At 58.8% G+C, this 26002-nt stretch overlaps 2 protein-coding genes and 1 pseudogene across 7 annotated transcripts in view; 1 reads left to right on the forward strand and 2 right to left on the reverse strand.

Moving 5' to 3' along the window:
• PKD1 (polycystin 1, transient receptor potential channel interacting) overlaps nt 1-8300 on the forward strand; it is a 49079-nt gene extending 40779 nt beyond the window's left edge. Inside the window, exons 35-46 of one of the 3 annotated variants that reach the window (XM_070413252.1) lie at nt 2693-2811; nt 2888-3090; nt 3164-3358; nt 3760-3899; nt 4316-4428; nt 4671-4818; nt 4929-5054; nt 5297-5471; nt 5810-6100; nt 6176-6310; nt 6384-6686; nt 6775-8300. In XM_070413252.1, coding sequence (XP_070269353.1) covers nt 2693-2811; nt 2888-3090; nt 3164-3358; nt 3760-3899; nt 4316-4428; nt 4671-4818; nt 4929-5054; nt 5297-5471; nt 5810-6100; nt 6176-6310; nt 6384-6686; nt 6775-7242 — 2416 coding nt within the window. In that variant the 3' untranslated portion in view covers nt 7243-8300. The remainder of the gene's footprint in view (nt 1-2692; nt 2812-2887; nt 3091-3163; nt 3359-3759; nt 3900-4315; nt 4429-4670; nt 4819-4928; nt 5055-5296; nt 5472-5809; nt 6101-6175; nt 6311-6383; nt 6687-6774) is intronic. The other 2 variants (XM_070413253.1, XM_070413254.1) reach the window with 2 other exon arrangements.
• On the reverse strand, nt 906-1811 carry LOC139008404 (synaptonemal complex central element protein 2 pseudogene; annotated as a pseudogene).
• Nucleotides 8301-8304: 4 nt separating the features above from the next.
• The window catches only part of TSC2 (TSC complex subunit 2), a 37348-nt gene continuing 19650 nt past the window's right edge, over nt 8305-26002 (reverse strand). The window contains exons 21-41 of one of the 4 annotated variants that reach the window (XM_070413256.1): nt 25420-25554; nt 23404-23593; nt 22429-22522; nt 22172-22274; nt 21763-21857; nt 20385-20513; nt 18868-19029; nt 18489-18641; nt 18249-18361; nt 17533-17748; nt 16103-16306; nt 14033-14157; nt 12722-13215; nt 12394-12469; nt 12048-12134; nt 10925-11111; nt 10472-10611; nt 9132-9210; nt 8970-9061; nt 8785-8883; nt 8305-8650 (exon numbers count right to left, since the gene is read on the reverse strand). In XM_070413256.1, coding sequence (XP_070269357.1) covers nt 8486-8650; nt 8785-8883; nt 8970-9061; nt 9132-9210; nt 10472-10611; nt 10925-11111; nt 12048-12134; nt 12394-12469; nt 12722-13215; nt 14033-14157; nt 16103-16306; nt 17533-17748; nt 18249-18361; nt 18489-18641; nt 18868-19029; nt 20385-20513; nt 21763-21857; nt 22172-22274; nt 22429-22522; nt 23404-23593; nt 25420-25554 — 3138 coding nt within the window. In that variant the 3' untranslated portion in view covers nt 8305-8485. Of the gene's footprint in view, nt 8651-8784; nt 8884-8969; nt 9062-9131; nt 9211-10471; nt 10612-10924; nt 11112-12047; nt 12135-12393; nt 12470-12721; nt 13216-14032; nt 14158-16102; nt 16307-17532; nt 17749-18248; nt 18362-18488; nt 18642-18867; nt 19033-20384; nt 20514-21762; nt 21858-22171; nt 22275-22428; nt 22523-23403; nt 23594-25419; nt 25555-26002 lie in introns of all 4 variants that reach the window. The other 3 variants (XM_070413255.1, XM_070413258.1, XM_070413257.1) reach the window with 3 other exon arrangements.

Below are 26002 nucleotides of genomic sequence, written 5' to 3' on the forward strand. Positions count from 1 at the left end.
ACAAGGTCCTCTTGGTTTCTCCCTGGGAGGAAACTACGTAGGGGTGTCATGCCAGGAGGGAAATGTCATCGGGGCAACTTGGAGGTGTCCACCAGGACTGGGTGCTCTCCTTACGTGCCTCACAGCCGTACCCAGCCAGGCTCCACACCTTCCCAAGTCCTTTCCTGCCACCTTCCCTGTTACCCACTTCCTTCCGGCTACAACATCCCTCACTCTTCCGCCTCCATCTTTTGTTTCTGCTGCTCCCTCTGCCTAGCCTGCTCCTCCCCAAGACAAGAGCTTCATGGTCTACTTCCTTCAGGTCTTCACTCAAAGCTGCCTAACCAGAACCTTCCTTCTTGCCTTAAGCAAAGGCAGTAAGGTGCAATAACATGGACCCATGCACGTGTGCACATGCACGTGCGCGCGCACACACAGGTAGGCCTCGGTCCCCTCCCCTGCTTCCCATACAGTAAGCAATGTTCATGCTTAATGTTTGCTTCCCCCACTACTATGTGCACATTGTAAGTTTATGCACTTTGTTCTTTTCACTCAGTGCTTAGAATAGTGCCTATATTTCTAGGGGATCAACATACTAGTTGGGTGACTGAGGGAATCGGTGAATGCTTTCCAACAGCAAACAGTCTTTGCTGTCATGCGGCTTAGAGTTGAATGTAAATTTGTGTGTATTCTATGCTGTATCCACTATATGATTTGATACATGTTTATACACACATGTGAAATATAAACATGAACATATAGAAAAGGGATTAGAAATAACTGTAACAATACTGCTCCTGTCATGATGGAAATGCAGGTATTAAGTATCTGTTCTCTCTCTTTCGAAATTCAAATGTTTAATGAACTGTGTAGGGCTGGGGTGGGGTAAATTTGCCACATGTTGGGGATACCACAGCTGGGCCCATGGCGGTGGCTGGACTCGCTGCCTTTGTGTGGGGTGTGTGTGTGTGTGTGTGTGTGTGTGCGCGCGCGCGCGCGCGCTGAGATTGTAGAACTGTACAGACAGCTTTCTAAGTGGCTGGAGTGGTGGCCTCGGAGCCTTCTCGGTGTCGGTCATTGAGAGGTGACTCAGAAGCTGTCAGCATTCACCGTCTTCATGGGCTTGTTTTCATCCAGAGCAGGAGCTCTACCTGGACACACAGGCCTCTGTACATGGTCTCCACAGTGCGGCACAGTGTCTGAGTTCTGTTTCCAAATGGCTGATGTTGGCCCTTTTCTGGGTGAACTCTTGGAACCTTTCCTGAATGGTCTTGTAATTATAAAGCTGATGCATCCTCTCCTCCAGCTGCTGTCAGGTCCAAAACCTTGATCTTGAGGCTGTGCCTGAAGTTGGTCGTGAGTGCATGGTCCTGCCTGCTCTGGTTGATGTTTGCAATCAGCTCCTGGGCCCTCTCCTTCAGGATCTTGATGCTCAAGCCCAGAGAGGAAAAGGAGGGTCCTGACTTCCCATCCATCAGCAGCAGCTGGCGACTGGCCCTGGAGGCGGCAATAGGAGGGCTAGGAATCCGACTTCTGGCTGCCCCACCAGCTTCCTCTTGGCGGCCTCCTTGTCCTGCTGCTGCTCCTTGCTCTCCTCCAACGGCTGTGGCTCCTGGTCCTCACACTTCATGTGGGACATGTCTACTCCCTGTCGCTCCACCTTGTTTTTTCTGTTCTCTATTTATTATTAACCTACTTTCTACAAATAGTCTATGCTACTTTTGTAAGGAGAATTTGGCACTGCTATCCTCTGTGATCTCCCACTCCCCTGGACAATGTTGCCTTTGATCCTCTAGGACCGTGGTCGGCAAACTGCAGTTCTCGAGCCACATGCGACTCTTTGGTCCCTTGAGTGTGGCTCTTCCTAAGCCTTAGGAGTACCCTAATTAAGTTAATAACAATGTATCTACCTATATAGTTTAAGTTTAAAAAATTTGGCTCTCAAAAGAAATTTCAATCGTTGTACTGTTGATACTTGGCTCTGTTGACTAATGAGTTTGCCGACCACTGCTCTAGGAGATGCATAAACTAGAAATATTCAGGGTAGCTCCGTGGCAGGCAGGTTCTGAGATTGTGGGGCCTGTTCTCTTCTGTTTCTGTAATCAGGGCATAGCTGTGCAGATATCACCCTGAGTGTGTGCACTGCCTGCTCAGTAAGTGCCTGCCCCGGTCCTGCCCCCCTCGCCCCCTTTCTTCTTTCTCCCCATTTCCTCTCATTCTCTCTCCAGGGTAGCAGCTCTGGCGCTGGGAAGGCCAGTGGCACCATGAGAGACACGCAGTGTGTGGGTCCCATGGAGTGCTGTGTACTATTGGAATTTGTAAAACATACGTCCTCGTTCAAAAGTTAGTCTTAGGTTACAAAGGTGCACGAGCACAGGCTCTCTGTGCACCGTGAGCAGCGGGAGGCTGAGGAGGAAGGCCCGAGGCGTGGGCAGTGCTCACTGGAAGCCAGTCGTGGTTTGCTGGTGTGAAGAGCGGGCAGGGGGACGCTGCTGTAGTCCTGCTGTAAAGGCGATGGCTGCTGGAGTGGTGGCAGGACAGGTCACAGTTATGGGGCAAGGCCGATGGAGTAAGCAGGAAGTGAGGGGGCTGCCAGGACCTGGGGGCAGGAGTGAGGGGCAAGGCCCAGGGAGGCTCAAGGAACTGCCTCAGATGAGGTGGACAGTGTGTGGGCCGTCAGGTGAGTGTCCGCTGCTCCCCTCCTGTGCCTCAGGTCCAGCGCTCCTGGGGAGAAGACGGAGATGCTGATGCTGCGGAGACGGGGGGAGAGCGGCCTCCCCAGCCCAGGCCCGATGTGGGAGCAGCCCCCGTCAGCAAAGCTCGCCAGGACAGGTGCGCTGTGTCCCCAGGATGCCCCTCCCGGCCCTCCCTCTGGGCCCCTGGTCACCACCTGTCTCTGCCTCCCCAGGGCTGGTGGAGGGCCTGCGGAAGCGACTGCTGCCGGCCTGGTGTGCACCCCTGGCCCATGGGCTCAGCCTGCTGCTGGTGGCTGTGGCCGTGGGAGTCTCGGGGTGGGTCGGTGCCAGCTTCCCCCCTGGCGTGAGTGTCATGTGGCTCCTCTCAAGCAGCTCCAGCTTCCTGGCCTCGTTCCTCGGCTGGGAGCCGCTCAAGGTGAGTGGGATGCGGGGGCCAGGCTGCCAGCCTCTGGCACGCGTGGGCCTCTCTGATGCCACCCCTGGCTCAGGTTCTGCTGGAAGCCCTGTACTTCTCCCTGGTGGCCAAGCGGCTGCACCCTGATGAGGATGACACCCTGGTGGAGAGCCCGGCGGTGACACCTGTGAGCGAGCGTGTGCCCCGTGTGCGGCCCCCACACGGCTTTGCGCTCTTTCTGGCAAAGGAGGAAGCCCGAAAAGTCAAGAGGCTACACAAAATGCTGCGGGTGAGTCAGGCTGTCGTGGCCAGTGCCTGCCCACCCTCTTTGCCTCTTGGCCAGTGCAGCCTCTTCTCAAAAACCTCACATGCACCCCTTCCTCTCCAAAGAAGGCCCTAGGGCTCTGCAGCCTGGGTCCATCTCCCTCCCTTCACCCCAACTCCTGATGCCCCTAGTCCTTGCTCTGCCCCTTGTACCCACCTCCAGTGCCTGCTTCTGCCTGTTCTGGCAGGGCCCTAGGTGTGCCTTCCCTGGCCTTCCGTGGATCACGTGTCTGCCCCCAGGTGGGGTGTCTGTGCTGCCCTTCTCAGTGCTGGGTGCCCTGGCCGTGGGCAGTTGGCTGCCCAGAACCTCGCTGTTACCGCAGCTGGGCTGGGATTGGCTGACACGAGGCCGTCCCTGTCCCCCAGAGCCTCCTGGTGTACATGCTCTTCCTGCTGGTGACACTGCTGGCCAACTATGGGGACGCCTCGTGCCACAGCCACGCCTACCGCCTGCAAAGTGCCATCAGGCAGGAGCTAGATAGCCAGGCCTTCCTGGCCATCACCCGGTACGGACACCCTGGACGCATGTACACATCTGTTTGTTGGGCCCGGGTGGTGCTGATGCCAACCAGGGTTCACCGTGATCCTGCCCTTGGTCCAGCTCAACCCCCAAGGGACATTGGGAAGGGTCTTGACACAGTTTTGGTTATCAGGACTGAAGTGGGTGCTGCTGGCAATGGGTAGTGACCAGAGATACTGCTGAACGTGCTACGGCACCCAGGACAGACCATAAGAGTTATCTGTCCCCAAACGACAATAGGCCAAGGTTAAGGAAACGGGTCATGCCTCATCCCCTCTGACGCACTGACAGCCTCTTCTGGGCTGGGCCAGGCTTGCAGTAGTTGTGCTCCCTGGACCTCTGACCCCTGGCAGCACGGGGAGCTGAGGGGCGAAGCATGTGACTTGTTTCTGGTGCGGGCAGGTCTGATGAGTTCTGGCCGTGGATGTCCCATGTGCTGCTCCCCTACGTCCATGGGAACCAGTCCAGCCCAGAGCTGGGGCCCCCACGGTTGCGGCAGGTGCGGCTGAAGGAAGGTGAGCTGGGGGCCACTCTGGCACTTGTCCCTGCTCGTTTCCAAAGAGAAGCCTTTGGCAGGGTTTTGATTCAACTCCCTAGCCGTGCGACCTTACCCTCTCCCTGATTCATTTTCCTTATCAGTGAGACCAGGACATCCACCTTCAGGTTACTGGGAGGGTTTCAGGGGAGAGCATGTGGAGCTGGTCAGCAGTAAGCGATCCTGTTTGGGTCATGCTCAGTCCCCGCCCTCTGATTTCAGCTCTCTGCCCAGACCGGCCAGACTCAGGGGCGCACACGTGCTCAGCAGCTTCAGGTGGCTTCAGCACCAGCGACTATGGCGTTGGCTGGAGGAGTGCTGCCCATAACGGCTCTGAGATGTGGGCCTACTCTGCGCCAGACGCGCTGGGGTGAGCACAGGAGGGGCCAGGGTGTTCTCCAGAGGAGCCCCTCATCCCAGCCAGCATGGCTCCCAGGTTGCTGCAGGGCGGGGCTGTCTCACACTGCCCCTCACTTGCAGCGTCTGGTACTGGGGCTACTGCTCTGTGTACGACAGCGGGGGCTACGTGCAGGAGCTGGGGCTGAGCCTGGAGGAGAGCCGCGAGCAGCTGGGCTTTCTGCAGCTGCACAACTGGATCGACAATAGGTAGGCGCTCATGAGACAGGCTGCCTCGCTCTGCCGCGGCCCACTCAACCCTGGTCCCCTCATCAGAGATCCCAGTTTACTCCCACTCCCCAGCTTTGCCGCTCCAGATCAGTCACTGCACTTCCTCCCCCGTCCACACATTTCCCCCCACCCCGCCCCCACGACACCAGAGGCCCTGCCTCGGAGGTTCCTGCCCTCTCACCCCTCCCTTGTCCTGTTCCTCACCCCTGCCGTCTGAGAAGGAGCCGCGCAGTGTTCGTGGAGCTCACACGCTACAGCCCGGCTGTGGGACTGCACGCCGCCGTCACACTGCGTCTCGAGTTCCCCGTGGCGGGACACGCTGTGGCCTCCCTCAGCGTCCGTCCGTTTGCGCTGCGGCGCCTGAGCTCAGGCCTCTCATTGCCTCTGCTCACCACGGTAAGCTCCGCCCCCGCCCCGCCCCCAGCAAGCCCAACCCACCCTCACCCAGCCCCGCCCCCAGCGCCCCCTGACACCGCCCACACCCTCACCCAGCCCCGCCCCCAGCGCCCCCTGACACCGCCCACACCCTCACCCAGCCCCGCCCCCAGCGCCCCCTGACACCGCCCACACCCTCACCCAGCCCCGCCCCCAGCGCCCCCTGACACCGCCCACACCCTCACCCAGCCCCGCCCCCGGCACCCCCTGACACCGCCCACACCCTCACCCCAGCCCCGCCCCCAGCGCCCCCTGACACCGCCCACTCAGGTCCTGACCCGCCGCCGCCCCCTCCGCAGGTGAGCCTGTTGCTGTTCGCACTGTACTTCTCGGTGGCGGAGGCGCGTGCCTGGCGCAGGGAGGGGCGTGTGCGCTTGGCGCGGCCGGGGGCCTGGGCGCGGTGGCTGCTGGTGGCACTGACGGCTGCCGCCGCCCTCCTGCGCCTGGCCCAGCTGGGCGCTGCCGACCGCCAGTGGACGCGCTTCGTGCGCCGCCGCCCGCGCCGCTTCACCAGCTTTGAGCAGGTGGCACAGCTGAGCGCTGCGGCCCGTGGTCTGGCCGCCTCGCTGCTTTTCCTGCTCTTGGTCAAGGTGAGGGCTGGACCAGCGGGCACGGGGGTGGGCAGGCGGGGCCAGGGTTGGTTGGCTGACGCCCCTTGCCCACAGGCCACCCAGCAGCTGCGCTTCGTGCGTCAGTGGTCGGTTTTCGGCAAGACGCTGTGCCGGGCCCTGCCGGAGCTCCTGGGGGCAGCCTTAGGCCTGGTGGCGCTCGCGGTGGCCTATGCTCAGCTGGCTGTTCTGGTAGGTGATGGGGGGGCTCTAGGTGGAGGCTTAGCCCGGGGTGCACCCCTGACTCATGCCACCTTTCCCATAGCTGGTGTCCTCTTGCGTGGACTCACTGAAGAGTGCGGCCCAGGCCCTCTTGGTGGTGTGCCCCAGGGCTGGTTGGCCAGCCCTGTGCCCCGAGTCCTGGCGCCTGTCCCCTGTGCTGTGCACGGGGCTCTGGGCCCTGCGACTGTGGGGTGCTCTGAGGCTGGGGGCAGTCCTTCTCCGGTGGCGATACCATACTCTTCGTGGAGAGCTCTATCGCCCGGCTTGGGAGCCACAGGACTACGAGATGGTAGAATTGTTACTGCGCCGACTGCGCCTCTGGATGGGCTTCAGCAAGGTCAAGGAGGTGGGTACGGCCCAGTGGGGGGGAGAGGGACGCGCCCTGGGCTCACCAGGGCGCAGCCGGACTAACCGAGCCCCTGTGCCGCCCCCAGTTCCGCCACAAAGTCCGCTTCGAAGGGATGGAGCCACTGCCCTCCCGCTCATCCAGGGGCTCCAAGTCGTCCCCAGATGTGCCCCCGCCTACCGGGGACTCCGATGCCTCCCGTCTCTCAACCTCTTCTAGCCAGCTGGATGGGCTGGGTGTGGGCCTAGGCAGGCCAGGGCCACGGGTGGAACCCGAGCCCTCCCGCCTCCACGCCGTGTTCGAGGCCCTACTTGCCCAGTTTGACCGACTCAACCAGGCCACAGAGGACGTCTACCAGCTGGAGCGAAGGCTGCAGAGCCTGCACGGCCGAAGAACCAGCCGGTCCCCAGCCTTACCGCCCCCTGGCTCCTCCACAGGCCTGCAGTCAGCCTTGCCCAGCCGCCTTGCACGGGCCAGTCGAGGCATCGGCCTGACTACAAGCCCCAGCAGGGCCTCTTTCCGGGCCAAGAACAAGGTCCACCCCAGCAGCACTTAGTCCCCAGGGACCTGAGCTCACGCCTTTTCCCCGGAGTGGCCTGTGGCTTCACTCCAGCCCCTTGGGCCCAGGAGATAATGCTCAGTATTACTTTCTGCCACCCTCAAGGTCTAGGGCCAGGCAGAACAGCTGCATGCAGCTCCCCCAGAGCGGGCAGCACTTGTCTCTCTGTGGGCTTCAGCACTTTAAAGAGGCCAAGTGGCCAGTCAGGACCCAGGGTCCCCTCTCCAGCCCCCTGTGGGAGGACACAGCAGTATTGGACCAAGTGCCCGGCCTTTGAGATACTAATTTATTTCCCAAGTCCTCAGGTACAGCGGGCTGTGCCCGGCCCCACCTCCTGGGCAGACATTTCCCCCTTGCTAAGGATCCAGGCTGCGGGGAGGGAACCTGCACCCCTTATCCTCCCCCTAAATTATTACCTCTCCTGTCCCCTGCTGAGTGCACTTACTTCCAGCTGCCATCTATGTGTCTATTGTCAGTAATTTATATGGGGTTAAAAATGTATATATTTTTGTACGTCGCTATTTTTCACTAGGGCCAAGGGGCCTGGTGGCTGCAATGGCCTGGTGCCCACTGTTGCCTGCATGGAGGGGGAGTTGGGACTGCAGAGCTGGCCTCCTTCCCTTAGACATGTGCCCACATGGCCAGAGCCAAGAAAGTGACAGCTGCTGCTTGTTTCTGAGTCTGGCCTTGGGCAGGTGCTGGGGCTTTTGTTTGAGGGCATGGCTACTCCCTAGGCAGTTCTTATCACCACCATGGCCTTGCTGCCCTGCCCAAGGCCAGGCAGTGAGAGGCAGGGCCCAGGCCTGCTGGTGTCGGGTCTGAATCAGGAACAGCACTACTGTGGGGGAAGACTCCTCCCTGGGGCTGGCTCCCGGGGCTGGGGAAGGGGAGTGTGCAAACACTTGTGTGAGGCTTTCCTGAAGCGGGGAGGCCTTGAAAACAACCTGATGGGCCCCCTTAACTCTGTGGGCATGGCCAAAGCTTCAGCCTTGATCCTGCCCCTCTCCTCCTCCCCCCAACAGACAAAGTCAAATAAACGAGTTGGCTGACTGCTACCTGTGTCTGTCTGAGCATTGAGGGCCAGTGGGCACACGACCACTTTATTCATTTGCACAAATAAATGCTGCCCAATGCCTTGTAGGGGGCAGGGAGTCTAGCAGGGCAGCTGCAAGGAGCCCTGGGCATGTCCTCAGCGTCTTCGTGAGCTCCCCCAGGACCAGGCACTGCCCCAGCTGCAGCCTCACACGAACTCTGTGAAGTCATCCACGGAGGAGATGAGGCGCTTCCGCTGGCCTGTCTCATAGGTGGGCATGGGCTCGGCGGGGGCCTGCGCTGGGGCTTTGGCATGGCCCGTGGGGTGCATCAGGGGCAGGCTGGGGTTCGAGTAGTGGGCTTCCTCACGGATCTGAGGAGAGAGGAGGCCTTGGCAGCAAGCCCAGAGGGCAGCACATGTTTTCTCCCAGGTGAACATTGGCGCCCACCCTGGCCAGCCACCATTGTCTGGGGGAACCTCTGCAACCAGGTGCCCATCCTCCCTACCCGGTGGCGGAGCCTCTTGATGTGGCGGAGCCTGGCGATCCACTTGGAGGGATAGATGTCAGTGGGGTTGGAGCGGCTATGGTGCACCTGTGAGGCCATCTGGGGCAGGGTGGGCAGAGTGGTGAGTCCTCTATGGGTGGTACCTATGGCCTGTCCCACCTGCCCAAGATGCCGCCTCTGCTCACATTTGCATGTAGGGCCATCTGGCGGGCCACGAAGGGCAGGTTGCGGTCAGACACAATCTTGGCCACGCTGGTGTCCACAAGGCCCTCCATGTCTGGGGGAAACACAGCACTCACATGGGGCTCAGGACCCCGAAAGCCTCCCCACCAGGCCCCAGGCCTCACCTTTCCTGCACTGCAGCGACACCAGGTTGCACTCATAGTCCAGGGGGGTGATGATCACGTGGACGAAGTTGAACTGGCCCTGCTCAGACAGAAGCAGGGTCACCCCAGCACCAAGGCCACCTTCTGCCACTTCCTCATGAAGGGCAGCGGCTCATCAGTGCTAGATGCTCGCTGATGCCACTGCTGTTTTTGCACACTCCCTCCTATCCAGCCTGGGGACTGGGGCTGGTATATGTCCTCTTGGCTGCCTTATGTTCTAAAACCCAACTTCTCCCACACCAGGATCCCAGCATATGAATTTGCCAAAGTTTAAGTTCACAGTCATAATCTTAAACAGTCACAGAGCACCCCCCCCCACACACATACATACACACACACATACATACACACACACACACATACACACACACATACATACAACACTGTCTGGGGCACTTGCTGCCACCCAGCTGAAAACTGCCTCATTGTCAACTGAAAGCAGCACGCGTAGCTCTGCAGGCTCCCAGCCCCTGGCTCAGATGCCCTCCACACGCTGACAGCTCCCAAGAGCCTCACCAGCCGGCACGTCCCAGTACCGCACACTCACCTCACGGGGCAGCCTCACCACCCACGCCTCGGCACTCCCTGGGCTCCCAGCTTTGCAGCAAAGGAGAACCAACCAGCCTCCCTATAGGCACTCCTGCCCTCCACCAGTCTTCTGCCCAGAGCCTGTGTTCAGTAACCTCCAAAGCTTCCCGTTGCATCGAGAATAAATCTGAACCCCTCTGAGCACCAGCACCTCAGACACCTGGGCTGTGCTGGGCTCCCCACCCTGCTTGGCCTTGCGCTGTCTTTCTTGTCCCCACTCTGACAAGTTGCCAGGACTGAGCCTACCTCCTCCCCTTAGGACCTCAAGTCCAAGCACATGAAAAGGGGAGGGAATCCAGGGCCCATCCCCACCCCCACCACTCTGCAATGACAGGAGGTAGCAAGGGAACAGGGATCACAGCATTATGCGCACACTAAGCACCTACTACATGCACGCACCCTGCTAAGCACATGTGCATCCAGTTATTCCTCACAAAACCAAAGCTGTGTGCCACAGGCTCAAGGAAGAAACTGGCAGGGTTATCATCCTCATTACAAAGGACACAGGCTCAGGGGGGACCGGGCCACCCCAGCTGGCAGTGGGGGACACTAAAGCAAGTCAGTGCTGCTGCTTGTCACCACACTGATCTCAGTGGCACTCACTGCTTCTATTCAACATGTGCCAGTGGGCACTTCCCCAGAGACGTGGCCCCCAGCTAGGGTGCCCAGGGACCCAGATTCATGCCCACCCGCCCTGAAAGCCCCTTGCTCACTTTGATGGTACCCAGCTTGAAGTCCTCGCCAGAGTCATTGTAGACAATGGACACAAAGTCGTTACCCAGGTGGCGCTTCTTGTCACAGCGGTGCTTGTCCACGTCCTTGGTGGGCATCAGGGTGGCAATGTGGAAGACAGCTGTGAGGGAGAGGGGGAAGCTGCATGGGCCCGGCCCAGGCCAGGCAGGGTGCCGGCCAGGGGCAGTGGGGCCTCTATGCCTCTCGGCAGGAGCAGAGGCTCTGGGTGCCTGCAGGAGCCATGTCTCTGGTGCCTGGCCAGCAGCTTGGCTCCTCTCCCTGAGGGCAGAGCTTCCGGAAGCAGAGCTGCAACCCAACTGCTGCCTCAGTGCTCAGGCTGATGCCCTCAGGCCCTTGGACACCTCCCCTGCTCCCCTGAGGACAGGCCAATAGGAAGGAGGTTGGGAGGACACATGCCACAGGACGGCTCACACCTTGCATGATGTCATCATGCCAGCAGTACGTGAACTGGCCGTCCTCACCACACACGTCCAGGCCACCCAGGTACACCTTATCCGGCTGACAGTCCTTGAGCTCGATGAGCTTGCCCAGGCCTGTCAGGAACTCCGTGTACCTGTAGGAGCCATGCTCATTGGACAGGATGGCGAGTTCACTATTGCTCTGTAGAGAGAGAAGCATGGTGGCACCTCTCCCAAGTTGCCCTCCCCCGAGCACAGCTCCCAAGGGCCCCAGGGGGTTGCTGGGAGGCGGGGGTGGTTGGCGGGGGGGGGGGGGGGGGGTGAATGGTGTGGCTTGGCAAAGACCCCCACTTCTGTCATCAACCCGGACTCAGTACAAGGTAACTTCATTTCAACAGTTGCCCAGGTGACATCCTGGACTTCCCCCTTCTCCCATAATTAGTCTGCCCCAAATGTAGTCAGCTCAATTGTCAAAATACACCCAGAACCCTAGCCTTCCTCAGCACCCACTGATTACTCCTCAGACCTGTCCTCTCTCACTTGGACTGTCACTACCCCACTTCTCCACTCGGCAACCAGAGGATGCTTTTGAGGTTGAGTCATAGCAAACCCTTGACTCAAAGCCATCCAAGACCCTCCCACCTCAATGGGAATAGAAATGCAGCCTTATAGCGACCCACGAGGCTCTCGCTGATTGGCCCCTCCCCATTAGTTCCCCACCTCCACCTCCACCCCCTGCCCAGTGCTCACTCATTGCCAACCCTCAATTACACAAGGCGTGCCCCTCCCCAGGGCCTTTGCATGGGCTTTTCCCACAATGGATGCTCCCACACACCTGCACACATACTATCTCCCTCACATCTCTGCTCAGTGTCACCTCCCTTGGATCACTGACGAGAGCAGCACCCTCTGGGGTACATGTGCTTACACACTGACCTTTCTCACTCCTGGGTCCTCACATCAGAAGAGTACCTGGCATGGAGCTCAACAACCACTTCATACTCTAGCAACTTACAGGGTAACAGCTCTGTGGAGGACCAAGGTCCATACTCCCAACCCCCAACCCCCAACCCAAGCAGGAAGGCCGCCCAGCTCTGCCCTGGCACTCAGGCCAGGCCCTGCCTCCCAGCAGCCTCACCTGGCCTTCTCCCACGTACAGGACGGCAATCTTGTGCGTGTCATATGATGGGATCTGGTCGAGGAGCTGCACTGACCGCTCGAAAGACTATAGCCACAGAGCCTGGTCTGAGTCCAGGGCAGTGGCTTGTCCCCTGCCACCCGCCCTGCCTGGCCAGGCTCAGCCAGACGCCTGCCAAGGGAGGGCTCACCCCACCCAGGTAGATCACCACAGGCTGCCACAGGGGGCGGAGGCTGCAGCCTTCTGCAAGCCTGGGTTAAGGCCACCACTACCCAGAGCTGGCATCCCACTGTGCCCTGACCCCAGGCTCCAGGGAACCCCTGAAGGGGAGAAAAGGCATGCCCACCTCATTGGGCAGAAGGATTGGCTTGTTGGACTCGTCACCAAAGAAAGGCGAATGGTAGAGCTGTAGGAACACAAAGCTGCAGAGGGAAAGATGATGAGGGCCGAGCGTGGCACTGCAGGTCCCAGATCGAGGTCCTGGCAGTGCGATCACGGCACACACAGAGCAGCAGGGCCTGTGCCCACTGCCCAAGGACTGCCCTCTCCTGTGACTCCGAACAGCCCAGAACAGAGGATATGCAGACCTGTACCCCAGCCTTTTCTACCCAAGCAATTAGATGCCACGTCACCCGAGACTGTCCGGGAGCTCCAGCCCAGAGGGTGAGGCTCACCTGGGGTTGATACCTGGTACCTTCTCGGCATTGGAGGCTCCTGCTCTGCTTTTGAAGGAGTCCCTCTCCACCCTCTTGCCCCTGCGTGACGGGGCCGAATCGGAGATGGTGTAGCCTCGGGGCCGCAGGCCACTGGGGGAGCGGGGACAGCTGGAAGGCATGGGGCCCTCGGCGTGGGAGGGGCCCCGGCTGGCTTCGCCTGGGGCTGACCAGGCAGCGCCTTCCCCATCGAGGATCCCTGACTGTGACCGAGCCTTAGCCTCAGGGCTCAGCCGGCCAACATCAGCCTTGTTCCCAGGGTCCCCGAGGATGTCCTGCAGGGTCTGCAGTTCAGGTGAGGAGCTGGACTTGCTCAGGGGCTGCGAGGGCTGGAAGGAGAGGTCCACGGAGGGCCGGGCCGCCTCGGAGGAGACAGCCCGCTCGATGGGGATCCCCCCAGCAGACAGCTCCTCTGTGCGGAATGACTTCTCCTCCTGGCTAGAGGTTGAAGATGACTGGAAAGAATGTATCCCAAGAAAACATTCATTGTCACTGAGCCCACGTGGGGTTTACCTGGAGGCAATGAGGCCCCGCATGTCCTCCTGCCCAGGGCCACAGAGCCACCAGCACCAAGCTGATGATCCCAACCTCCCCCAGGACAGCACCTGCCTGTGCAACATGCTGGGCAAAAGAGCCAAGAACCCCACAAACCAAAGGCTGCCCCAGTGAGGAGCCACCCCTAGATGGAGCTCTTAGAAATCCACTGTCTGAGCAGAAGGGACTGGGAGGAGCAGCCATTTCTCTGATGAGAAAGGTGGGTTAAAAGACTGGCCAAAGCCCTGGCTCTATCAGTGGATAGAGCGTCAGCCTAGGGACTGAAGGGTCCCGGATTCTATTCCAGTCAAGGGCACATGCCCAGGTTGTAGGCTCAATCCCCAGTGGGGGGTGTGCAGGAGGCAACCGATCAATGATTCTCTCTCATCATTGATGTTTCTATCTCTCCCTCTCCCTTCCTCTCTGAAACGAACAAAAATATATTAAAAAAAAAAAAAAAAAGTTGGGGAAAAAAAAGACTTGCCCAAGTTCAGAACCACAAAGCTTGAGAATGGAGGGTCCCTGCCATCCGCTTGCCTGAGACCCTACCCCTTTGTCTTGGCTGTACCCCTGCTTCAGCCCCGGCCTTCGACCTCAGACCCTGCCTCAGTCTCACCCCTCCTCCCTCACCCAGTGGCTCAGGCTGGGATCTGAAAGCAAGCCTGGCTCTGAAGGCCCAAATGGAGAATACCCACAGGGCCCCTCAGGCCAGTGGCTCTGGTGCCCAGCGACACTCACCCTGCTGTAAGCCTCAGCGTGCCGACAGCGCCTGTCTGGGCCTAGTGTTGCCTCAAAGTCCTCCAGTTCTGGGGGCAGCAAATTAGCCTCGTCTGGACTTCCCTCCTCAAGAACCACGGCAGAGTCTGGGAGGACACACATGGCTGCTGGGTGCTGGTCCGGCCTAGGGAGCTCACGTGGCCTCAAAGGTACCAGCCTTTTCCCCATGACAGGGCACAGGTCCCCCCAGCAGAAGCTGACCCAAGGCCCTCCTTGCCTGTGGCTCTAAGCCACCCCTGCCCACCAAGCCAGCTGGAGTGGGTGTGAGCCCTGACACAGGGTGACTCCTACACGGGCTCTGGGGGGTCAGGATGAGGAGTCATCTGGCTTCTCTAATCCCCACCCACCCAGCCAGGTATCCAGAGAAGCGCCGCTGCTCCTGCAGCAAGACAGGGAGGCGAGGGCAGATGGTCCCCGAGAGGGCGGCCCAGCTCAGGAGGAGTGGCTGGACCAGCCCCAGGACCTGGGGAAAGAGGCCTGAGCTCCTCCCTGCCTGGGCTGGAGGAGAGACGGACACGGGAGAAGTCCCTGTGCAAACTGGGGAGCCTGTTCTGGGAAGCAGAGGCTTGCCTTCCAAATCCAAGCCAACCCCGAAGCCAGGTGTGCTCAGAAGGCATGATGCCCCAAAGCAGCGTTTCCTGTGCCAGTATCAGGGCCGGGGGCGGGTAAGAAGGCACCGAGGGTTAGCTCAGCCCAAGGCCACCCACAAACAGCCCTGCACATGCGCAGTGCGTTAGCTACCTGCCATAGCCCATCTGCACACTGCCCTTTCCTAACCGGCTCCTGCACACACAGGGGATCCAGGCAGACCAGAGTGCTGCCCAGGTCAAGCCCTCCCTGCCAGGGCCTGGGGGTAACAGGCCAGAGGCCAGTCTGCAGGGTCCTCAGCCAGCCCATGACTATAGGAAAGGCAGACAGCCCAACCTGTGAGACCACCAGAGGCCAGGGCAAGGTCAGCTCGGCTGAGCCGCCAGGGCCAGGCTCACCCCCAAAAAACTGTGCCCTGCCGGCACCTGTGGCTCAGCTGCTCAGTGTCACCTCATCAAACCTGAAGAAGGGGCTGGAAGGGCCCATCCAGCCTGGGAATAAAGCTCAGCCACAAAGGCTGAGCAGAGGGGTTCCTGCCGGCAAAGCAGACATTATGCACAGATATCTTCATGTGAGTCAGGACCCTGATCCTGGAGGGTAAGGAGAGGCCGACAAGATCACAGAGGGATGAGCGGAGGAGGGACAGTGAAAACAGCACCTATGAGGCAGAGCGGGGCTCTGCAGCAAGCCCTGCTTTCCTAAGGAGATGCACGAATACCAGCCCAGGAAATGCTCCTGTGCAACCTTCCTTGGCAACTAGACTGGTACAGGGGCGAGAAAGAGGCCACTGCAAGGGAAGCCAGCAGAGACTATGCACAGGTAGAGCAGAAAGGACAGGCACCACGAAAGTCTGGAGAGAGGGGAGGCCAGCAGCGTCCGGGCAGGTAGGTGGGCAGGTGCGCAGGGGGTCTCAGCTCTCTACGCTGCTGGAGTGGATTTGGGGGAGGGCGTGCATCCCTCCTCCTCGGGAACAGAGCTCAGCCTCTGAGCCTATCTGTGGCCAGAGGGTGGCCTAGGACGGCCCCAGTCCAGTCAGGCAGGGGCATTAGAGCTCACAGGCAGGCTCAGGCTATGTGCTTGGTGCATCCAAATCCACATCCCAACAAAAGTGGGGGTCCCCCTGTAGCCCCACACACTGAGCACCCCGAGAAGGGAGCAGGGCAAAGGCTTCTCACAGCCCTGCCACATCCATCCTTGAGTAGGACCGCGGAGGGGACATCAAGCCTGCCGCTCCCCCAGTGCCCAGTCTCTGAGAGTCTCGCCTGCTGGAGCAGGTCCTGCTCCCAAACATCGGGGTCGGCAGGGTAGGCACCCTCCTTGCAATGCCCGAGGCTGGCAGCACCAAGAAAGATTTGGGGACCCCATTGGGCATGTGCCCATAGTGTGGTGGGCCACACCGCCATCAGATGGTGTGTACCAGGTGGGAGACTGGCCAGTGCTCACCTGTGTTAGACCGTGGGGGCGGGGAAGGCTTGGCTGAGCTGGCTGCCGGCACTGACAGTGACTTGTACAGGGCCGTGTCGCGGCGCTCCTTGAAGCGCTCTGCGGCCATGAGGGCATTGGACAGCTCCTGCAGCGGCATGTTGTTGATGTCCGAGGAAAAGGGGCTGAGCGGGTTCTCCAGGCTCATCAGCCAGCTGGTATTCCCTGAGGGCAGGCAGTACCCCTCAGGCTGCAGGTCCATGCATCCAACCTGTCACCTCCCCACCCCCGCCCTCCCTGGGCAGCCCCTGGTACGCTGTCCTTTTGGGTATGCACCCGGGGCCTTCAGGGCTCTTCGTGCTCAAAGCAGAGTGATGGACCCCGGATCCCCAGGCCCCAAGGTCAGAGTAACACCTATCTAGTGGTCACCCTTCTTAGTGATGAGCAAGCCTCTGCCCCAGGTCAGCTCTTGCACCCAGACCAGGCTCAGGAGGCATTTCAAGGTAGCAGACTCCTCGCCAGTGGACTGGGCAGGGCCTAGTTTCAGAGGTTCTGGGCTCTGTCCTCCTCCACACAAGGCTCTGACCCTGGAGGGTATGGCTCAACCTTCCTTCCTGAGCCTCCTCACATCACAGTGTCTCACCTGACCCCACCCACATCCTCCTGCCCTATCTGGCCCTTTCTCACCTCGTCTCCTGCCTCCTGATGGCCCCCTCTCCAACGGGAACCCAGGGGGACTGGGCTAAAACACGAGTGAGGAGCCTCTCCGCGGCCCCGCCTCCAGGGCCTTGCAGCCCAGCATCCCATCCCTCTCACCACTCGGTCACCATCAGCCCAGACCATGACCGAGGTGCCTCCTCAACCCTGCGCCTTGGCTTCTAAGTCCTTCTTTAACCTGAAATACCTGTTATAGTCTGATTGTCTCCCTAAAAGTCATGTTGAGCCTTAACCCCCAGGATCTCAGAATGTGACTCTATTTGGAGATGAGGTCTTTAAATAGGAGATTAAGGTAAAATGAGATCGTACTGGTGGGCCCCATCCAATCTGACTGGTGTCCTCATAAGAGGCGATATGGGCAGAGACACGCATAGAAGGACATCAATGTGGGGACATGGGGAGGAGATGACCATCAATAAACAAACCAAGGCCTCAGCAAGAACCAGCCCTGCCGACATCTTGATCTCAGACTTCCAGACTCCAGGGCTGAGGAAATACATTCATTACGTAAGCCCCGCAGTCTATGGCGCTTCGTTATGGAACCTGGGCGGACTGTTTTGTTCCCACTTCGCCACCTGCATGTCCCCCACTGTCCACCTCTGCAGACCTAACTCAAATGCCCGTGGCCCAGCCTGCCTGTTGCTCGCTCGTGTGACTCCCCCTTATGGGTAAGTGTCCCCCACTACGTGGTAAGAGACCCACGCTGGCTGAGCACAGGGCCACCCCCTCAGTACCTGTGGGCCTCCGGACCAAGATCTCTGCCCAGCCCTGGGTCAGCAGGGGCACATAGGCCGCCAGGTTGGTCTTCTCCTTCTGCACCGGGCGCTGGGTGCTGGCGGAGGCCTTCTCAGGCTTGCTGGCTGGTGCGGTCTGTGGGCCCGGGAAAGCAGGGCTGCCTGGGAAGTGGGAGGCCGGAGTGTCCAAGGCACCAATGCGAAGGCCGTGGCCCCCTGAAGGGGTTGAGGGCAGAATGGCTGGTGACCACCTCTTGCCCGGTGCAAAGCCACCCACACAGAGCTGGCTGCTCCACCCAAGGCCCATCTGGCCAAGAAGCCCCACGTCAGTGCCCAGAACAGCTCAGCCCTCCCTGGGCATGGCCCTCTTAGGGCATTGGCTTTAGTGGACCCAGAACCACAGGAAGGGCCCCAGCACCTGTCCCATAACTGGACCATGGCTTATTCCAGCTGCATCTGAGAAGAGCCCAGGGGTGAGCTAAGCTAAAGGCCAGGATTGCTGAGGGCTCACAGGAAACACTGGCCGTGAGAACAGAACCCTCAGCGGCCTGTGTTACACCCTCTCCCACCCATGATGCGGGCTCACAGAGACAGCACCCCATCATTCAGGAACTGGGCCAGGCCTAAAGCCAACCACCTGGGCCCCTGGCTCTCAGGGTCTTGCTGAGCTCAGGGATCTAGAGACATGTCTGTGAGGGAGTGGGGTGGAGGCTCACCAGACATGGAGCGAACCCGGTCCCGGGCCCCGAGGCACACCTGCTGCCCAGCCTGGGACTCCAGTTTGGCTGGTGCCTCCTTTGTCTGTCTCCTGTGCATGCTGAGGTCAGAGCTGGAGACAGAGGGCCCATACAGAGCATGACCAGGGTGCCCCATGGGCTCAAGACCAGCACAGCACTGTCCCATGCAAGCCTGGGCACTGTCAGGGATGAGCAGGCAGGGGTGGAAGGTTCAGTCACCTCAACTCTGGACTGCCCTCCAGTTCTCCGGAGTCCAGGCCCAGAAGCGACCGGGTTCCAGTCCCCACACTCGTTGTCACGGTGATAAGCTTATTCCCAACCAGCCAGGTTTTGGTCCTACCTCCGGCCAGGAGAAACTCTCCCACGGGGGACCTGAAAGCACAGGAGTAGAGGCCCTGCTGCTGGACCACCCGGTGGAAGCACTGGAGGGGCATCCTCAGTCAGGCAGAGCTGCCCTGCCTGGGCCAACCCGAAGGAAGGAGCCTCACAGGCCACATCTGCTGCCACTACTCTGACCAAGTACAGTCACTGGTCAAAGCAGTGGCAGGAAAGCTGGCCCTATGCCCACCCTGCCCCGACCCTGGAGGCTGGCCCACACCTCTTAGGGACTGCTGTGAAGTTGGAGAACACGTATCTGGCCATCATATCCAGACATGTTTCTGTGAGCTCCAAGTGGAGATTTTTCAAGTTGTCATCAGCCTGGGCCATGGAGTTCTCATCTGCAGACCCCAAACTGGCGCTCGTGAGGGACGTCTGGATCCTGCTGGAGGGAGGGGCCATGGCAAGGTCAGGGCACTGGGCAGGCCAAATTATCTACCATGGGGACCAGAGATGGAGGCATGCATGTGCTGAGAGGGCCAAGCCAGAAAGACCCCACCAGTGCACGTGGCCACGGGAGCCACAGCTTGGCCAACAGAGTGGACATGTCACCCCAGAGAGGAAGTGCAGGAGCTGATTGCAGACCCAGGCCCACTCCTGGGAGCAGAGGCTTAGGAGGCAGGAGAGATAGGACATCCCCTCACCAAAGCACGGGAGTTAGGCGATGGCTTCCTGGCGGAAGTTTAGTCATGCACAGACAGCGAGACCACGGGACGCACGCACAAAGATTGCATTCTGCCCACAGGGCCTCCCATCGAGGACAGGAAGGGTCTGGGCTTCGTGTGTGGCTCTTTACCCTCACACTCAGGTCACCCTGTGCTCCACATGCACCCCAGTGACTAGAAGAGGGGGGCTTGTGCAGGTTTAATTCTGATACAAATGCCACATCACCTTTGCCATGTTTTGTGCATGAAAAAAGCTAAGAGGGAGCCTCAATGACCACTGCCCCTCCCCACCCCGAGCCAAACCCCATTCAGTGGAGGCCAGCCTGAGGCTGGAGCCCAAGCCAGGCATCAGGGAGGAGATGGGACTCTGAGCAGCAGGACACAGGTCTGAAGGGGCTTCCAAGTAAAGAGGCAGGTATCCCCTGCTTAGTGCAGCCTGGCCTGGTCAGCACGAACAGTGACCCCGAGAGCCAACACCTGCACCCCAACACAGCAGGGAGGAGACCAAGACTTCACCCCTCAAAAGTCCAGGCCTCCCGTGCCGCCCCCAGGCTGGCCCCCACCCCTACTGCCCTACAAACACCCCCGTTCCCTTTCAGCTACCACAGAAAGCAGGCCTTTTCTAGAAGAAAGCTCAAGAAGAATGTTCACTAGAGAGGATATGGAAAGCCAAACCCTGGAGAATGTGTTCCCACTGCTTTAACTTGCAAAGGCCCCTGATCACTGGGGACAGGCCTGCAGGAGGCTGCCAATGGACATTTGCTTCCGGCTCCCAGGTGGCCTGAGGAAGCCGTGTAGCCAGCCCGTGCTTGTTCGAGGCTTGGGGACAGAATGCAACCTTCCCACCCCTCACTGCCAGGCTCCCTGGACCAATGGCTGGGGTCAGCAGGGCAGGCCACTGTGGCCAAGAGGTGCCACTTGGGCTCTCCTGCTCCAGTCAGGGAGGGCACGGGCAGGCAACGAAGTCATGCAAGCAGCCCCATGCACCGCCACCCAGGTGCGCCCGCCTGGCAGCGCCACTTCACGGGCCAAGCTCCAGGGTCTGAGCCCCCCACCCCACAAAGCCCACTACCTGCGGACCACATGTTCAGACACACTGATGCTGCGGCACCGGAAGGCATCGGCTGCAGAGCTCTCCTTGAATTCTTTGACGGGTGGAGAGTTATTCAAGCCTTGTTTGGGGGGTCTGGCTATCCTCAAACTACCAGGTGAGGAAGGAAGGCCCAAGCCCCAGGGAGCCCAGCTCCCGGGAGGGGAGAGCAAGCCATTGGAGGGATGAGGAGGAAAGGTCACAGGCCACAGGGTCAGCATGGAGAGCCCGTGGGTGAGATGAACAAAAAATCATGCCAGAAGCCAGTTAGCAGGGGGAAGAAACAGAAAACAAAAACGCATGAAAATACATCTTGTAAACATGACAGAAAAAGGTTTCACTCGTGATACCAAAACAAAGAACACTAGTGCAAACTAAACGTGTGGATCTCCCCGCACGGCAGATTCCAGGCTGTGCTGACCAGTGTCCTGCGCCCTGAGGAAGGCCGCACTGCCCAGCGCAGGGACTAGGAAGAGCTGAGGCCCTGAGGGTAACTGTTCAGAGAGGCCAGTTCTTAACTGACGGCCCCCAGCCACCAGAGGCTTGAGAGAACAGCTTGTGACTTTTGGTCCCACTGACCTGGCCATTCTGGAAAATGCCGTATTCCCACTTAGGGAGAGCCAGAAAAGCTTAGGCAGGAAGGTGGGGGACAGGAAGGGGGGAGCCGTCCAAATGAAATGCAAACAAGAACACAAGGCCTAGCACAGATCTTTGTCAGATTTGGCAGAAGCGGCTGCGATGGTAGAGAAGAACATGTCCCCTAGTTAGCCAAGGGCTGGGAGGTGAGTTCTGGAGAAAGGGCACCCGGCCCGAGGCTGGGCTGACCACAGGGCCCTGGGTCCCCAGGGGAGGATGTTGGGGCCCTGAGGCTCCTCCCCATCCAGGCCAGGTGTTTGGCTTCTTAGGAGTCACAGATGCCCTAATACAACCCTGGGCTCGTTCAGTAGAGTCAGACCCAAACACAGATGTCCTACTTACTGCTGGCACCCCAATCCCCAGCTCAGCACCTCTTGCACTGGCCACCCAGGCAGGCCAGGACTGGCCACGGCCCAGCACGCAGTCTCCATGATGCCGCAGACCACACGGCCGCTTGGTGAGAAGAGCTCTGTGCTCTCCAACTGAACGTGGAACACTAGTGGCCTTCACAGGCCCTGCCCTGCCTCACAACCCAGGGCACCTTGGTGCCCAGCACAGCCTGCTCAGGGGCCTACCCTCAGCCACACGTCCCATTTCCATTTATTAGCCTGGGGACAGCCGGGCAGCCCCAGGCCCTGCATGCACCATGCTGGTCACAGGTCACAGCTCACAGACCTGCCCTGCCCCACCCGGACACCAGGCACACCCATGACAGGCCCCACACCTCTTGGGCCTCTCGTTGAGACTGGTGCTCCGTGCTCTGAAGCTGTCCTTCTCAGGGGTATCATCAAAAGACCGGAGCACGTTGGAGCGCAGGCCCTGTCAGAGTGGAACAGATTGAGCTGGAATTGGGGGAACTGGCCCTTGAGGCACCCACATGCTTCTTCCCTGTGCACTTATCCGCCCCACCCACGTGTGCTGCCAACCGGGATAAGCTGCAGGCCTAGGACAGCGGTGGCAGCTCCTGCCCCCATGCCCAAAAGTGTGTCCCAGTGGGCCAGGCTCAGCAGAGCAAGTTCCTGGGCATCGTAAGCATAGTACCAAACAATGCCCGACCTCTATCACCATCTATCACCCGCTCCAGCCATGGACAGCCGACAGCAAAGCCAGTCCCAGCCCTAACACTGGCTTACCTTCGTGATAAAAGGAACAAAGTCTTTCCGGAAGGGCAGGCGGCACCTAATGAACCACATAGCTATGACATGATGGGCCAGGCACACAATGTACTGATTGAACCTGTGAGAAGAAAGTGCAGGAGCTCCATCCCGGCACTTGAGAGAAATGCTCCAGGAACTGGAAGCACAGACCAATTAATTCCAGGGCACGGAGGCAACGTGGCTCTCTGCTCTAAGAGGCCTGGCTCCAAGAGGGCACGCACACCAGCACTTACTTGGAAGGGTTGGTATATGGCAGGGAGATGGCAAACACGCTCGCGTACTGCTCTGCTGCGAAGTTCCTGTAGAGATGAGGCAGCCTGGCCAGAGCTGCGAAGCAAGGAGATAGCCAGTGAGAGCGCCCAGGCTAGCCCGGCAAAGATGGCCCAAGGCTGCAGCGGGGGCTGAGGTTACCAGAGTCCTCTGTTGTCTCTGAAAGGCAGTGCTGTCATTTTGACCCAAGAGGGCTGCAAAGGAATAAAGGTCACAGCCCACCAATATGACCCTTGGCCCTGGCCCTCTATACCCAGGGCTGGCAAACTATGGTCCCTAGACCAAATCTGGCCAGTGGCCTGCATTTGTATGACCCATGAGCTAAGAATCATTTTTACATTTTTAAAAGGGTTGTAAACAAAATGAATGTACAGCATATGTGACCCTTTGCAGAAGTACTGGCCCTGTTTGGCTTCTGTTGTCCACACACCTGAGGGCCTACTTAGGGCCAAACACACACTAGGATACTGGGAATGGAGGGGTGAGCGAGGCACCTTTGGTTCCTGGAAGTCACAGTCTGAGAGGTGAGTCAGCAAAGCCCCTCCAAGCTGTGGTGTGTGCTTTGAGGGGGACAAAGAGGAGGCTGTGAAAGCCAGGCTGATTGCAGGGGCCAATGTCAGGTAACAGGAAGCTTCTGTGCAATTTAAACTGACACTGAGGGGAAAAAGGAGCCAGCCACTCAGAGGCTAGGAAGGAGGAAAGCATTCAAGGCACAGGTGCAAAGGCCCTGAGGCAGCAGAGGGTGGCATGTCCCAGGTTCCCAGGAGGACGGTGCACCTACATGCAGCCACAGAAAGGTTACGAGATGAGGTCAGAGAAGTCAGCTCAGGGTATTTCAGGCAGGGCAGGACACAGCCCCAAACTCAAGGGTCCACCCCACACTCACACATGCATGCACATGTGCACACATTTACACACATGGAGGTGCAGACACTTACTTGACAGGAACTCAAGAAGTGGAATGGCCATACTGGCCGTGGCCGAGATGTGTGTGAGCTTCACAACCAGGATGGGCAGAGCTTTGATCATGATGTCGGGCATCTCCACGCTGCAGATGGCCAGGGCCACCACACACTGGCTGGCGCAGCGGAAGATGAGGCCTTGCTCCAGGCAGTACACCATCTCCCGCTATGGGCAGCACAGATGCCTCAGACCCAGCCCCGGACAAACCAGCCCTCTGTACCCCCACCTGTCTGACAGCTGTTCTGGTGAACCAGGGCGTGGTCTACCCTCACCCGCTCTAAAATGTTCTGCACAGAAGGTCAAGGCTTATGAAGGTTAAGTGCCTTGTCCCAGGTTTCTGAGCATCTAAGTGGCAGAGCCACCAGCAGCTGGCCCCACCCAAGCTGACTGGATATGGGGGCTACTCCAGTCAGATGCTTCCTGACAGTTCCCCACCAGCCAACACCCTGGAGCCAGGACATACTGGGCCCATCATCCCCTGGGTTCTGGGACCCCCAACTTATTTAGGTTGGCCTAAATGAGCAAGGGGAGGTTCTGCCTGACACAGTAAGGCCGCTAGGCCCACACGGACCCCGGCATCATCCTCCATGAAGACAGCAAGGCTGGGCCAGTAGACTAAGGCCAAGTGCAGGCTTGGGCCACAGCCTCAGCACAAACCACCTGGCGGCTCGAGGCCCCACGGATGATTTTGATTTCCTGCAGCTGCCCCACCCCCCAGAAGTGTTTCGGGCCTCAAGGTTCTCAGGGAACTCAGCCCAGCATGGCTAGCTGCCCCTTGGGGGATACGAGGAGGGAACGGAGGAGGGAACGGGATGGGAAGTGAAGTGTGAATTCCCACAGTGCTGTGGTGATCAGGAACTCAGAAAGCCCAGAATCTTAGTACAGGCCTCTCTCCTTGCTGGCCATGACTTTGAGCATGCTACCTGACCTCTCTAAGGCAAGGTTTTGACAAAGAAAGATGTCAGGAATTTATTTTATAATTATTTTTTAATCCTCACCTAAGGATATGTTTTTATTTATTTTAGAGGAAGGGAGAGGGAGAGAGAAAACAAAACAAAACATCAATTTGAGAGAGAAACATCAATTGGTTGCCTCCTATATGCACCCTGAACAACCAGGGATCAAACCCACAACCTGGGTATGTGCCCTGACCAGGAATCAAACCCACAACCTTTTGGTGTATGGGCTGATGCTCCAACCAAGCTATTCTGGGCAGGGCAGGTGTTGTGGATTTAAATGAGATAGTAGTAAATGTAAGGGCTCAATGTGGGCCTCACTCACAGCAGCAATGAATAAATAAATCAAGCATTGCTATTCATGCTTGCTGCACCTGATGACAGATGTGGAGGTAGATGGAACTCAGGGGGCCCTCGGCCCAGCCACACTGCCTCTCAAAACAGGGCCAGCTCTGCCAAGAAGCTTGGCCACCTGGACTAAAGCTGTAGCAAGGACAAGCCAGGCAATATTCCTCAAAAAGACGCTTCTGCCCGGCCCTCATGGCTCAGTGGTTGAGCGTCGACCTGTGAATCAGGAGGTCACGGTTCGATTCTCGGTCAGGACATATTCCTGGTTTGTGGGCTCCATCCCCAGTGGAGGTGTGCAGGAGGTAGCTTATCAATGATTCTCATCACTGATGTTTTTCTCTTTCTCTCCCCCTCTCCTTTCCTCTCTGAAATCAATAAAAACATATTAAAAAAAAAAAAAAGATGTTTCTGGGTGTGTGTTGGGCGGGGGAGGGGGGCAATCTGGTGCTGCATTAAGCCCACACACCCCAGAGGAGTGCTCAGGAATGCCAGGGGATTCAGATGTCTGCAGTGCCAGGGTGGGTCAGGGGTCCAGTGGGCACACAGGGAAGCAAAGCCAGGCCCCTCGCCCTGGCCTAGCAGCCACAGGAAGTTAGGAGGAAAATGTTGAGTCCATTTGCCTGAAGCGAACACCCTGAGGATCAGACAGGCACCACAAAGTTCGACTGTCACTCTCCCATCTGGTACCTGTTTGGCTTTGTCCAAGTAGTTATGGTACGAGATCAATGCTGTCAGCACAGGAACCACAGCCAGATGTAGGTCAGTTCTGGAGAACCCTTCTGGGGTGCCTCGAAGTCGTTCGAGGGTCTTGGGACCTGAAAGCTAACAGACAAGGGCCAGATGTGAAGCCGTGCCTGGTGGCTAAGTCAACTGTCGGGCGGCCAGAAGTCCCTGGGAACACAGGCCCAGTGGGAGGAGGGTCAAAAGCCCAGGGGCCTCCTTACTTCCTTTTCCGGCCAAAGGTCTGCCTTTTCAGAGAGAGACAGGAAATGTGATTGATGTCCCTGTCACAGGAGCCCGGTGAGGAAGAGACCTCACACTCAGTATCCTGAGTTCTAGCTCCACATTGGGGACCTCCCATTTCCCGCCCCATAAGCTGGAAAGAAGGACGGGTCCTGGAAGCATGGTCTGTACTCTGGACAGAGATCACATCTCTGAAGGAAATGCTTTGATCATGATGTTGGTTTCACCATGCCTCCCAGGGCTTGAAGCCTTTTGGAGAGAGAGGAACTATGCTGCAGCACCACCACCAGTGGCACAGGAACCCTTC

The sequence above is a fragment of the Myotis yumanensis genome, unplaced genomic scaffold (genome assembly GCF_028538775.1).
Source record: "Myotis yumanensis isolate MYYU_CA2020_CCGP unplaced genomic scaffold, mMyoYum1.0.hap1 SCAF_4, whole genome shotgun sequence".
Classification (NCBI taxonomy): Eukaryota; Metazoa; Chordata; class Mammalia; order Chiroptera; family Vespertilionidae; genus Myotis; species Myotis yumanensis.